At 39.0% G+C, this 13,847-nt stretch overlaps 1 protein-coding gene across 7 annotated transcripts in view; it reads left to right on the top strand.

The window, feature by feature from the left end:
• Positions 1 to 10,399, top strand: part of RB1CC1 (RB1 inducible coiled-coil 1) — a 91,694-nt gene extending 81,295 nt beyond the window's left edge. For 5 of the 7 annotated variants that reach the window (XM_042923715.1, XM_042923717.1, XM_042923713.1 and 2 more), the window contains 6 exons: positions 368 to 422; positions 1,535 to 1,582; positions 3,869 to 3,927; positions 6,071 to 6,207; positions 8,570 to 8,640; positions 9,439 to 10,399. In XM_042923715.1, the coding sequence (XP_042779649.1) occupies positions 368 to 422; positions 1,535 to 1,582; positions 3,869 to 3,927; positions 6,071 to 6,207; positions 8,570 to 8,640; positions 9,439 to 9,516 (448 nt within the window). In that variant the 3' untranslated portion in view covers positions 9,517 to 10,399. Of the gene's footprint in view, positions 1 to 367; positions 423 to 655; positions 796 to 1,534; positions 1,583 to 3,868; positions 3,928 to 6,070; positions 6,208 to 8,569; positions 8,641 to 9,438 lie in introns of those variants that run through there. The other 2 variants (XM_042923716.1, XR_006198273.1) reach the window with 2 other exon arrangements.
• The last annotated feature ends 3,448 nt before the right edge of the window (positions 10,400 to 13,847 follow it).

Genomic DNA, 13,847 nt, shown 5'->3' with positions numbered 1-13,847 from the left:
TGAAAATGTAGTCCAGAGGCGCCTGGGTGGCTCAGTCAGTTGAGCATCCGACTTCAACTCAGGTCATGATCTCACTGTTCATGAGTTCGAGCCCTGCATCAGGCTCTATTCTGTCAGCTCAGAGCCTGGAGCCTGCTTCAGATTCTTTGTCTCCCTCTCTCTCTGCCCCTTCCCCGCTCGCACTCTGTCTCTCTCAAAAATAAATAAACATAAAAAAAAAAAAATTAAAAAAAAAAAAAGAAAATGTAGTCCAAATCTTTAATTTTTAAAGTGCTCTGTAGTAATAGTTAAATTTCCAAATCTTATTGAAGAATGTAAAGTCCAGAATTTTAAAAGACTTAAACTAAAATAAATCATTCTCTTTTAGAGAAAATATCCATATGCTATCTGAAGAAAAACAGAGAATAATGCTGTTAGAACGAGTAAGTAAATTTCTTTCTTGAAATGCAGTGTTGACTGTGTTCGCGTTCGTTTTGGACGCTGTTACAAAATGTTTATATTGAAAACATACCAGGTTGTGTTTATAAAGTTAGATCTTTTAAAAAGTGGTTACTTTTGCGATTAATGTTTTGAGAAATCCTGTCATTTTTTTTATTCAGGTGGCTAAATATTTGGTAATAGTATTCCAGGTCTGTTATTTGTCATTTCTTCCCAGTAAATGAAGTCTATATCCGAAAAGAAGATTGGTGGTCTTTATAAAATGAATATAGGGAATAATGGTTTTATTCAATAACAGTTCAGAATGCAACAAAAGATTATAAATAGGAACCCTCATGTATTTATTTCAAAAATAAGGTAAGTATTTTCTAGAAGTGGGCAAAAATAGAGTATGAATAATGAGATAAGTTAGGGGTTTTGTTTTTTGTGTGGTTTTTTTTTTTTTTGAGATTAATTGAAATTTTAAAAAAATGGCAATAAGGGGTTTCCTCTCAATTGTACTATCAGGTTATATATAATTTTGATTCAGAGTTAACATATCCTTACTCATAGATCACTTTCATTCCTTGGGCTTTTAAGATTTTCAACATTTTCTCTTGCTCTTTTCAGGCTTAATCGTCCAGTAAGAATCCAAAGTCAGAATTCTATAACTTTGTGTTCTATCGTGCATTCTTATTAAAGGGTTGTGTGATCACCTTTGTGAAATTCAGCTGGGGTGTGTGTTATAACTACAGAATCCTCCTCTTAGGCCAGACCTGTTCCTATCCCCCGTCTGCTGTCTATCCCCTACAGAGTCTTCGGGAATAGCTCCCAGCTATTTACTGCACATTTACAAGTTCCACAAGTAATTCTAAAGCATATTAAACTTTGAGAACCCTCAGCTTAGGTAAATGTACCTAAAATTGTTCTAATTCTCTCTTAAGCCTGTAAATAATTAAAACAGTTGGAAAGGATCCATAAAAAAGAATATCCTCACTAACTTTTCATACTAGATCAGAACATTAATGTGAAGATGAAGGAAATTTGACAGTTAGGAAGTTTCAAGTAGAGAAGATACAAGGGATAAACCACAGGTCCCTTTTTTTTCCTCCTGCAGACATTACAATTGAAAGAAGAAGAAAACAAGCGGTTAAATCAAAGACTGGTAAGTTATTTTTCTTGGCCAATAGATGTTAACATTTCAAAATGTTTTGCATTACATTTCATTATAAATACCGTCAGCAACATGTTTGGCTCGATGAATTTATTTCTAGCAGTTTCATTGGGCCGTGTGGGTCATTAATGACTTGATTCTCAGAGAGGTGACCGTAGGTCAGAGGTGCCCTCCGTGGCAGTAGAACGGACGAAGCTGACTACCTTACTAATGTCACGTTAATATCAGTCAGCAAATTCAAGACCGTGTTTCCGGTGATTAATAAGCTATGATCACTTAGGATTCCGTAATTACATGTATTTGTAACATCAAGTTGGGATTCTTAAGTCAGTAACTCTTTATAGTTAGAAGTACATATTTGGAAATTAACATATTCACTCTTAAGGGTGCGTAATTAATACATTATGTCCGTTCACTTTTTTTTTTAAACTGAACATGTTTGATCCTGACACTTTGCATGATACCCTGTATAATCTTCTGAATTAATCTTGGCTTTACTCTAACCTGCAAACATATTAACCAATTACTTGAACAGTTGTACAGTTGATCTTACTTGTTTTAATAAGGCAGTTACTTCATTTTGCAAGTTCTAATAATTGTAAGTTATGAGGAAATAGGAATAATCTTAAGGCGTGTGTTCAGTACTTTTGAAAAGTTTTGATACTGATTAGAATTGAGCTTTTTAAAAACAGTGTCTTGTAGGGAAACATCTGCTTTTCTTTCCTATACCTTATTGAACAGCAAAAATTACATCTAAATTCTGTAGTCATTAGTCATATGGTCAATTAGTCTACAGTCATTATAGTCAATCATTAATTTATCACCAAGACAATCTTAAGTCTATTTGCTGTTTTTGTAAGTACAGCAAACCATTGTTCAAAAAGACTGAGAAGAGTTGCCTGTCTCAGACATCATTCAACATGCCGTTTGATGCAGTATTTCCAATAGATTTTAAGCCCTGTTTGGCAAGGGTTTTGTAGTCAGTCTTGTCTGTGTTCCTAGCACCTTCAGTAGTAACTGGTACACAGTTGATGCTTGGGAAGTGTTTATGAAAGAAGGAGTTTTGCCCTTCAGATCCAGAGGACCCCACTCCCACCCAGAGAGGTGTCTCAATGTTAAGGATACTCTCATGTCAATTTACAGCTGTTTTCACAGTGTTTTCTTAAATCTAAGACCTCATTTATAATAAATATATGAAAAACTTAAGCTTTTTAAAAAATCTAAATAAAATGTGGTCCAGAAAATGGATGGTCAAACTTGCCTTCACTGGCAGTATGTAGACCATTTGGATGATTTTGATACTAAATTGCTGTACTTTTAGGCCTTTCTGTTCATTATTTGTTATTGTTCTTTTTATTTTGTTTCAAGCACGAATGAGACCCTTCGTTATTCCAGATATAAAGTTCAGAGAGCAATGGAAGAAATTCTGAGAATCAGAATTAGACTTAATAAGAGAAATGCACTTGTCTGTCCTTGATTTGTGCTGCCCACTCTGCTTGGGAAGTGAAGGCATCTTCACCATCCTTTCTGGCCCTGAGACTGGGGGACACGTGCCCCGTGGGTCATGTGATGGTGTCAGAAATGGATTAAAGCCCGTTTGAAGAGCAAGCCGTCCCAGCTGGGCTAAGGCAACAGCGCGTCCGCTCGCGTGTCTCGTCCCATTTTGTTCATCATCAGGAGAGGAAATGGGTGACAGTCACACCTTTCCTCATTTAGCACTTGCTCAGAATTGTGGGTTTTTAAACTGAAGCTTCTCAGAAGTTGCCTTGGACGTCAGAGAGGGACTTTACCGACTCTGAGAACTTTGTTCTCCCACCCACTTTTCAGCCAGAGTAGCATTGTGTTTATTTGTTTTTCCAAGTTAGTGAGTCTTTGAGTAAGATTTTCCTGCAGAGTTTTTTGGTTTGTTCTTTTACCAGTAGATTTGAAACTGATGTGTTAGAATTGGCAAACTCTTCTCCAAAAATTGTTAATCTCTTTCCCTGTGATATTTTTAATATTAGCTATGGAATTACAAATAAAATATTCTATACGTAGTCTTTAATGCAGCCAAATTTGATTAAATAACATAAGTAAAAGTGTAGGTGAATTTGTCCACTGAAAATTATTGTTGAAGGAAAGGAATTACATTAATGAACCTTATGCTTGGACTCTTAAAAGCTGAGGCACAGATCTGAATGTGTGTGACATCGAGAGAAATTTTTGCAGCAAGGACCTAATAAATATATGTGGTGCTTTAATTGTGTAAATAGCTTTATGAACTGTCCATTTTTTTAGATGTCTCAGAGCATGTCTTCGGTATCCTCAAGGCATTCGGAAAAGATAGCTATTAGAGAGTAAGTATTTTATTTATATTTTCTCAAAGTTTTTCCTGTGAAAGAGAGTCACTGATTTAGATAGTATTGGATTGTTAATGGAAATATATTTCAGTGGCTGTAATCCTTCAGATTTCAGGTGCATTGAGCTGAGTGTTTTGTACTCATTGGTAGTAAAACATTTTCTATTAAAAGTAAAGGTTTTCTTCTTGGAAACATTAGGATTACATTCAAAGCCATTCCTATTACAGCTTTAATTATCATTTGTACACAGATATTTCTGAAATCTTTTTGACTCCACTTTTCAGCTGATGCCACCTCTTTAAAAAAATTTTTTTTGCATTTATTTATTTTTGAGAGACAAAGAGTACAAGTTGGGGAGGGGCAGGGAGAGAAGGAGACAGAATGTGAACCAGGCTCCAGGCCCCGAGCTGTCAGCACAGAGCCCGACGCGGGGCTCGAACTCACAAACCGTGAGATCGCGACCTGAGCCGAAGTCGGCCGCTCAACCGACTGAGGCCCCCAGGCACCCCCAATGCCACCGCTTCTAAATCCTGTTGATCACCTTAGTCTTTTTCATTTTAGATCGGAGAGTCATTTCAAATAGATTTTTTAAGTTACAGTGTTTCTGGTTTCTGTTTTTCAGACTTCACTGTAATTGATACACTACAGATTCATAATACACTATTAAATTTATCAGTTGAATAATTTCACAGACAGCCATCCTGTTCCACATTACCTCACAGTAATATATTGGGTTTTGACACGGGCTGTTGGAAAGGAGGGTCTCCGTAATAAGGTTTTTGAAAAGCATTGTTAACAGCTCACAAGCACTGGTTAGTCTTCTGTATTTTGTCCGTAATAGGTCTGTCAATGAAATTTTTGGTTGTCAGACGTCTGTGGTTACTGACCCTCATTAGAATCTTCTCTTTTCTCAGTGATTTCAAAGGGCTAAATGGTATCTGCTTTCATGTATCAGCTGTATGTCAAGTCAGATCCAGGGTTGGGCCTTTCAAAGATTAGAATGGGATGAGCTTTATGAAAAAGAAAAAACTGCCTGGGAGAGGTCCTATCTGCCTTTTTAAAGATGTTCTGGTGTTTAGCCAAAACAGTGCCTGCCACATCCTGTGAGGCGGGCATCGAGGATTTGTAGGATAAGCAATTAATGAATAAAAAACTGTTCTCTTTTAAAAGCTTTCCCAGTGATTCTGATGATTTATCAGGTGCAAGACCTACAGAATTAAATGATCATGGCAAGTGTGAAATCCAAGGTTAACTTTCCTTGTTTTTTTTTTTATTAAGTTTTTAAATTCGAATTCCTGTATAGTTAACGTACAGTGTCACATTAGTTCCGGGTGTGCAACATAGTATTTCAGCAACTGTGTACGTTACTCAGTTACTCAGGGCTCAACGTGATAAGTGTACTTACTCTTAATCCATCCCCCACCCCCCTCCCCTCCGGTAACCACTACTTTTGTTCACCATAGTACTGGAAGTCCTGGCCACAGCAGTCAGACAGCAAAACGAAATAAAAGGCATCCAGCTCTGCAAGGAAGACGTATTACTTCCACTATTTGCAGATGAGATGATACTTCATCAAGAAAACCCTAAACCCTCCACTAAAACACTGCTAGACTGAGAGCGAAATTCAGTGAGGCCGCAAGATTAGCCTTCAAGGCCTGTTCATATTTTGAACATTTTGAAAACTGATTCTGAAGAGAGCATCACTTAGAGCCTATGGGCAGCTACACCCCCTTCCTTCTTTCCTCGCTCCGTGTTTCAGGCGTCACCCCAAAGCAGTCATTTCCACCGACTTGTTTAAGCCTGATTAAGTACATGAACTGAACACTGCTGGGTTTTCTTTCAAACAGAAGAGCACTAGACCCAGAGACAGAAATAGCAGGTAGCACGTAGTGTGAGTGGAAGATAAAGGATAAACATCTTCTTCCTGTGACTAGATGACTGGGCGGGGGGGGGGGGTCTCCCCGGGGTCTCCCCCGGGGGGGGTCTCCCCCCTCATCCAAGCATTTGTTTTGTTTTTCTAAACAATAGGTAGTGTTTGATACTTGAATATAGGGCTGAACACTGCAGAATATATGCTTGAAGTTTTCAGAAGAGTGCGGCAGTGACTCTGCAGGCCAATAAATTACATTCCTTTCTTCAGTTTTCAGGTGGGAGATTTGGTGCTCATCATCCTAGACGAGCGCCATGACAATTACGTGTTGTTTACCGTTAGTCCAACCTTGTATTTCCTGCATTCGGAGTCTCTGCCTGCCCTGGATCTGAAACCAGGTGAGGGTGGTAAGTGTCACATCCGGAACCACACTAGCGAAGCCGGAGCGCACGCAGTATGTCAGAGGTTTTCCCCTCCTGTCTAATCATAACAGAATTACATCACTCAGACGGAACTCTGCTTAATACGTTTTTGTTTCTGTTTTGTTTCTGTTTTGTTTTTGTTTTGTTTCGTTTTTTCGTTTTGTTTTTGTCGTTGCTGTTTTATAAAATCTGCGTTATCCAGATTATTTTCCAGGATCTACTGACAATTCGAAAATAGAGTGGATTTAATGAGATTGGATCAGATATACCCTAGCAGAGGCAGAATTATATTGTCAAAATTCTCATACACATGCAGCCTATTTTAGCTTAGTACACACTCATTTGTCTATAAAGGCAGTAAAGACCAGTTTTAGAAAAAAAGTTCTCCGGTTGTAAAATGCCTTTTCTAGCCTGCTTATCATCTTACGTTCTTCCTTTTTTTTTTTTTTTCATTAAACTTTTCAATACTTAGTGTTTTTTTTTGGTTTTTTAAAAAAAAATGTGTTAAAATATACTACATTACCGTGTCTATTATCTATTGCTTTGATCTTTAAAAGAGAATAGATACCTTGGGGTACTTAGCTTAAATAGGATTATTAAAGTACAGGAATATATGCCCATTACAATTGATGTGTCCGTGTGGAATGACTTACCGACATGGGCAAATACCAATTTTTGAATTAGGCCAGTGTCACACGATCACTCCATCATGGCTGTTGGTGATGGGTATACAGAAATGCGCATAGACTTGTACAGTTTTCGTAGAACCTTGAAAAATGAGAAGATAAGCTTACAACGTACTGATTTTGTGCCTTGAAAACAATGAACGACATTTTTTTTTCGATTTTCTGGGTTTTTTTTCATTTCTTTAAATTTTTTTATTTGAAAATGATTCTGAAATTTACCAAAAAGTTGCACAAGTACCAGCGTTTAAAAAAACAAAAAAAGACCTATAGACCTTTACAGATTCACCTGTTGTTAACATTTTGCCCCATTTGTTTTATTCTACATGTGTATGTCTAAATGTATAAATGCATAAATATACACAAACGTGTTTATTTTTGTTTCCAGAACTATAAGGGGCTAAGGTATATCATGGATCTTTAAAAATTTCAGTGTGCCTTTCCCAAGAATAGGAGAGTTAGTGTTTAAATCTAGGAAACACTTCCTGTGTACCCTTAGAGGTTACAGTGCACGTTACCACGTGAAGGGCTATCACAAGTCTTGGAGAAAAGAATTTAACAGTCTTACTTTACCAAGGAACTCTACCCTCCTGACCCCCACCCCACCCCCACTTTTTTAAAGAAATACAAAATACTAGAGTGTTTTTATGCCCTTGACAGTGGGACCCATTACTCCTCAGACATAAAACATAAGCATTCAGTTTTAGATCATTCTTTTCAGAAATCACGCATTATCTGTGAAGTGCTAAATTACTCTGTAGAGCATTTTCCATTTCTGATAGTTCATTCATGATATCCTTCATTTATATCCTGCCAAACTATGTTTAGGGAATAAAGATCAGATTTGTCTTCTCTTGGGAATCTCAGGCTTTAGCCTAAGCAGATCATTTATTGACCCAATACTTTGGAAATCAACTCTTTTATTAGCTTCTCTTTTAATGAATTTAAAAATGAAATGAGTACTCTCCCTTTCTTAGGTTGTCACACTTTGGCTCTTTGAGGATTAGCTTTTCATCCTGTCTCCTCCCTCATTTTCCGTCTCCCCCTGCATTTTCCGTCTCCCCTTCACACAAGCACCGCCCTTCCGGGCTTTGCTTCTTAACCCGTTAGCCCTTATGTTATTTATTGTGCACCAATCATGTTACCGCTGCCGTGCCAGGCGCTGTGCGGGACAGATGTGACACAGGCTCCTACCCTTGAGCACTGACGTTAAAAGCACCACCACCCCCCCACCACCCCCACAAAGGCAGTGCTTTGCTTTGAACCTAGAAGATAAATTTTGTCTGAAAAACTGTTTCAGAAATAGAAATGGCCATCTTCATTAGCATTTCGGTAGATGGCACTGTTGAGCTAACTTAGAATCCCTAGATTTATTTGTTCATGATTTGTACTTAGATTATTTGTAGTTCTTGAACTTTTATTAGTTCTGTGATTTGCTTTACCATCTATATTTAGTGAAGAAAGTTAAAATCAATGGCTGAAAAGTAAAATGATTCCATTTCTGTCTCAGAAAACATTTTGTTTTTTAGGGATTTCAGTTTTAAGAGTCTTACACCTTTTTTCACTTCTGAGAACTTTATTCGTCTGTTTTGATTCTGGCAGTTAATGTTTTCATGAGTAATTATAACTACTTTTAAAAAGAAACTCACACTTTCGTTCACTAGCTTCAGGTGCATCTCGAAGACCCTGGGTACTTGGAAAAGTAATGGAAAAGGAATACTGTCAAGCCAAAAAGGTAAAAACTACATCAGGTAATATAAACTAGGAACCATAAGGAAGATTCAGATTCACATACTCCTATACACAGAAATTGTTCATAGGGCAGTGGTTGGCGTTTTAGCTCACTCGATCGAGTTAGGCCCGGTTAGGCCTTGAGTTCAAGGAGTGTGAGTACGAACCAGGAGTTTTATAAGGATTTGTTATTTCTCTTTAGAGAGTGGACATGGATAGGTGATTACCAACAACTCCTCAGGCTGTACGTGAAAACTACTAGGCTCTTCTGTGACTATCCAGTTATTAGTGTTTTCGTGTGCGAAGAAAGAACACGTAGCGTAACTGATGACTGAGTGCATCCGTTTGTAGGCAGAGTTGTTGTTTTCTTATTTTCATATGCTATCCCCCGGGAAGGAAGATAACGTGAACTGTCTGATGGCTGAACACGTCCCTGACTGTAGTGTCAGCAGTGTCGACACCGTAGAGTCGGTGGAATGTACCGAACGGTTTGGGGCCTCTCTGCTCCAAAGCACTGATGGAACTTAAACTGTGTACTGACAGTTCTTCGGTACGAAATCGCGACCCGTGGCTCCGTTTGTACCGTATTGTTGGGCAACGATTACCAGCTCTTTCTTCCATCAATGTTAGTGGTTCCGTGTACTCTCAGCCTGGGGAGGGGCGGGTCTTGGGTGCTTTGGTAAAGACTTCTGCTCGCCCGTGCTCCCCAGCCCCCAGTACTCTCGCACTGAGCAGTACGATCGGACAGTACTGTGTAGTTTGGTTTTAACCATTGAAGTCATTCCTCTTCTTTTCTTCTTAGGCACAAAACCGATTCAAGGTTCCTCTGGGGACAAAGTTTTACAGAGTGAAAGCTGTGTCATGGAATAAGAAAGTATAACTTAAGGAAGAAATCAAACGTTCTGTGACAGCTGCCTGATCTGTCCTACAGTGCTTACTCCTCACTCCAAAAACAGCAGGCCGTCTTTTTATACGGAGGTCGCCGTGACAATACACTTCATTGGTGTATATCACTTCCTTTTTAACTGGCTACGTTTTAGGAACAATAAATTCATCAAAAGCCTTGGCCGACTTAAAATGGTTTTGTTTTTGGTTTTTTTACCCAGATAACTAGAAATGCGGACCAAAGTAGTTCATTTTCTCAAAGGGCATACCCTGCATTGTGGCTTACGGTGAGCCATATTAATTGCCTGTTACGTATACATTAGCTTGGACTTAGATAGTAAATGTTAGCTCTTATTACCAGCATTTGTCCTTTTGTGAAATCAATATCAGAAAACTTGCACTCTGAAACACATTCTTTATAAAATGTATAAATTCTTCAGAACTATTTAAAGGGGAGTGTTACTGCATGCAGATAATCATAACTTTGAGTTTGCGTCTGTAGATTACTAAAGCAAATTGTTTCATTTATTTTTTTAAATGCCCTTTGACGTTTCAAAATAAAAACTTGTCATTTGATCGACTGATGTTAAGGCCAGCCATAATCAGCAGTCTTCAAAAGCACTTTGAACAGCGGCCACCTGGGTTCTACGGGGAAGCGTGTGTGCTCTTGACCGTTTCAAACACGGCACTCAAAACCTTCCCGACCTCTTTTGATTTGGGTTGGAAATAATCCTGTTGATGAAATCGTAATCCATGGTTTGAGTTCAGAAAAAGCATATTCATTGTACATTAACCATTTAGAGGTCATTTAAATAACAAAATATTGTATTGTAAAAGACATGTAGAATTTTAAAACAATAAAGATTTGAACCTGTAAATGTGTGTGCCTTTTAAAGAAGGATGCATTTTTAATATATTCGAGTGATTGCTGGGAAGTGTGAAAAACTTGTTCTGTATCATATCGAAAGAGAAACTTGTTTATTACAAAAATGTTCTTTAACTATATACTGTGTAACAGGGTAAAACAGTGTTCTGTAGAATAGAATTGTGTAAACTCGATATTTAGACAAATTGCTACGGAGCAAAGGTATTTAAATGAGTTAGTTGAGTTGGAGGAGGCTTGTTTCAGGTTTGTTGCTAGAGAACGATAATAAAATGATTCTTTTTCAGAAAATATTTAATTTCTTCTTAAAAATAAGTTAAATATTTTTTTAAATATGTATATCTAATAGTACAGAAAATGGAATAAACACCATAGTGTATAGAAAACTGAATTTGACAACATATTAATGAATAAATGAACAAATGATTTCACATGTTTCTATTCAGTCCTTCCATGACCTCTCAGTGCAAAGAATACCAAAGCGATAAACTGCCGTATCTCCAGAGCGGTTTTGTTAAGCAGATTTGGTTGGGTCTGAATGAATCTGCCAGGTGGACCATTTTGACTGACTGGGTGCCTTTCACACATAGAAATATGTGGTCGTTGTGCTGTGGAACCGCCGTGGCCCGACACGACGTGGAAGCCGTCATCTCATTGACGCTGCTCTTTCATGTTGGATTTTGTCGCTTATCGTTTTTCTTACATCCTGTTTTATAGCCATCCCATCGGTGTTCACATATCCCTTTATAAAGCACATGGAGAGAAAATGCAGTTTTCTTTGTTAAAAAGAGAAATGGAACCTGGCAAAACTCTTGGAGTTCTTCCCTTTGTATGGTTACGGTCAGTGTACTGAGCGTTTGGGCATCAGAACCCCTGAGTTCCATCTAGATCTAACCTTCACTTTGGGCGACGTGCATTAACTTTGAACCTCAGTTTTCTCCCTAGATGGTATGGTAGGACCTACCTCATAAGGTTATTTTGAAGGTTAAGTGATGAAGTTAATAAACCTATAAAGTGCTATAAACAATTTGAGAAACATTAAGTATTCAGTAAACACTGGGTATTATAAAGATTTTTTGCATAATCAAAGCCTGTTACATTCATTACCCAATCTCTCATAGAAACGTAGCTTGCTTTATTACAAGAATCGTGCTTAAATCATTTTATTGCAAGTAAAACTTAAGCACACATGGATTATGTGGGTACTTTTACTGATGTTCGCAAAGATACCTCTGCGTATGCTAAGAACAGAAGGAGCAAAAATTACGTAAACTTTCATTTTTATTTTTTAAATTATCATGGCGTAAAACATGTCTATGCTTTCAAGACAGTGAACCCTCTCCCAAGCCCCTGTTCTGTTTCCCAGTTGTGTCACCTAGAGGTATACTTTGTAGCTTATAAGTGCCAAATAATACAACTACACTGCAATTATCTTGCTAAATCATTTATCGATTTACTTTCTTATATGACATTTTAGCTATTGCGTAAGAACGTTCTCTGCTGTTTTTCCAGTAACTTACTATGTTACTTTCCAGCTGGTTCAGTAGCATTTACGTTACCATGACTCTCTACTGTTGGCTGAGCAAAGTCGTGAACTACGATTACGTTTCCTTTCATGTACAGCCCACAGCCTTTACTAAGAGCTTTTCTACTGGGTTTTTTTTTTTGTTTTTTTTTTTTGTTTGTTTTTTTCTCTTCTTGTGCTATCGTGGTGTGATTGCCACAACTGTTTTCAAGTGCTTCTTCGTATTTTATTTCGTCAAGTCACGTTTCCCAGAGACGTGCGTTCTGGAACCATTTCTCCCCATGCCTCGTTACACACAGCCAGAATGAACTAATTCTCACTTGGAGTGTTTCTTCCAAACTTTCAGCCAGAGGCACACATTTGTTTTGCCGCCGCAAAACTGGTCATCTTTCCAGCCCAGGAGCAGTTTCCCTACCTTCCCAGCCTTGGTGGTCAGGCCGCGCCAACCGTTAGGCTTTTGTTGTGGCAGCACCGCGCTCTTGGTCCCGATCTCTGGGTCAAGTGCCCATTGTTGCGTCACTGTTCATTCTAGACCCGGTACTCGCTCACGTGGCTGCGGGCATCTGTTGACCCCACTCAGGCCGGACGCAGCGTGACGCCTTCACGAGAGTGTCTGAAGGGTAGTTAGGGCTGTCCTCGGGGATGCTTCGGCTCCCCTTGTGGCCTGTCGTAACGCCCTGGGGTTCTAAGCTGTGGCAACAGCATTCCTAAAAGAGGCACCAAAAGTCAGACGCTTGGGAGTCCAATTAGGCCACTTGTCTTTTGGTCAGACTAACAGAACCCACTCAGATTGCAAGTGTAGGAGTGGTGGGGGGGAAATTGTCTGTTTTAAACCACCACAGTTCTTTCTGAAGTTGGGTGCAAAGCAGCCGTTTTCCTTTAATATTTAGAAAGAGTTACGGATTGCCTTGGATTTTTTTTTTTTTTTTTTTAGAATGTGATTTAGTGATGTCTAAAGCCACAAAACTTTAGGTAATACTTTAAAATAATTTCCATAAATATGTCTTTTACTTACTAGCGAAACCTGGAAGCAGTTAAAACTTACTGTCCACCAATCGATAGCTTTTATTATTAGTCATACTCTCAGAATATAAACAAGCCGTCTTTGGCCAATTTTTGAACATACTTTTAGATGATTTATCATCTTTGTAAGGTGGAAATTCTTTCAAACAATTCTTAACATAGTGGTAACGAGACTCTGCAGTCAGCTGAAAGCTATTTGGTTTACATACTTCTTAGGTGTCTCACACTTGGAGGCCATTAGACTGAGCGCCACCTGTTCCGTTCCTGCCTTAAATAAGTCTTACTGGCAGCACCAGTCCTCGTGTTAGTGGAAACAAGTGGCCAGCATCAGTGTGACAAAATGCAAGATCGCTTCCCTGTGTGCTCTCATCAAAGCAGTAACTGCCCCACGCGAAGATACCCGGCGATGCCTCTCCATTCGGTGTCCGTACCCCCCGTGAAAACACTGTGCTCCTAAACCATTTTCATAGATGTCCCCCTTTCCTTCTGCCTCAGGGCAGGTGCTAGGCCTGCAAGACGGAAGAATCCCTCCGTGCTCACTATCACTATAATCTGGGCAATTCGGGAGTTTCCGACACTCGCAGGGTGAGAAAAATCTTTACCACTTTCACGGGTGGCTTCCGAAAGGTCTCCAACTTTGTGGACGCTCATAGCAAAGATGCGTCTGCCGGTCTAATTCCCAATTGGTGGTGTAATACTCCTCTCTCGGACTGATTTGGAAATGCCACCCGCGAAGCCCTCCACCCGTCAGTGAATAGCTAATGCAGGTGTCACTTGTAACGTCTTTGGAATTCCGCTGTACCGGTGACTGTCTGCCTAACCAGTCCAAGCCTCTAAGGCGAACTGCTCAGTGTCTTGAAGAGTTCTTAACTCCCACGAGTGTCAAGCCGAATCT

This window comes from Panthera leo, chromosome F2 (genome assembly GCF_018350215.1).
Source record: "Panthera leo isolate Ple1 chromosome F2, P.leo_Ple1_pat1.1, whole genome shotgun sequence".
NCBI classification, from domain to species: domain Eukaryota; kingdom Metazoa; phylum Chordata; class Mammalia; order Carnivora; family Felidae; genus Panthera; species Panthera leo.
The sequence above is the reverse complement of the archived record's forward strand: the minus strand, read 5'-3'. Positions and strand labels throughout refer to the sequence as shown.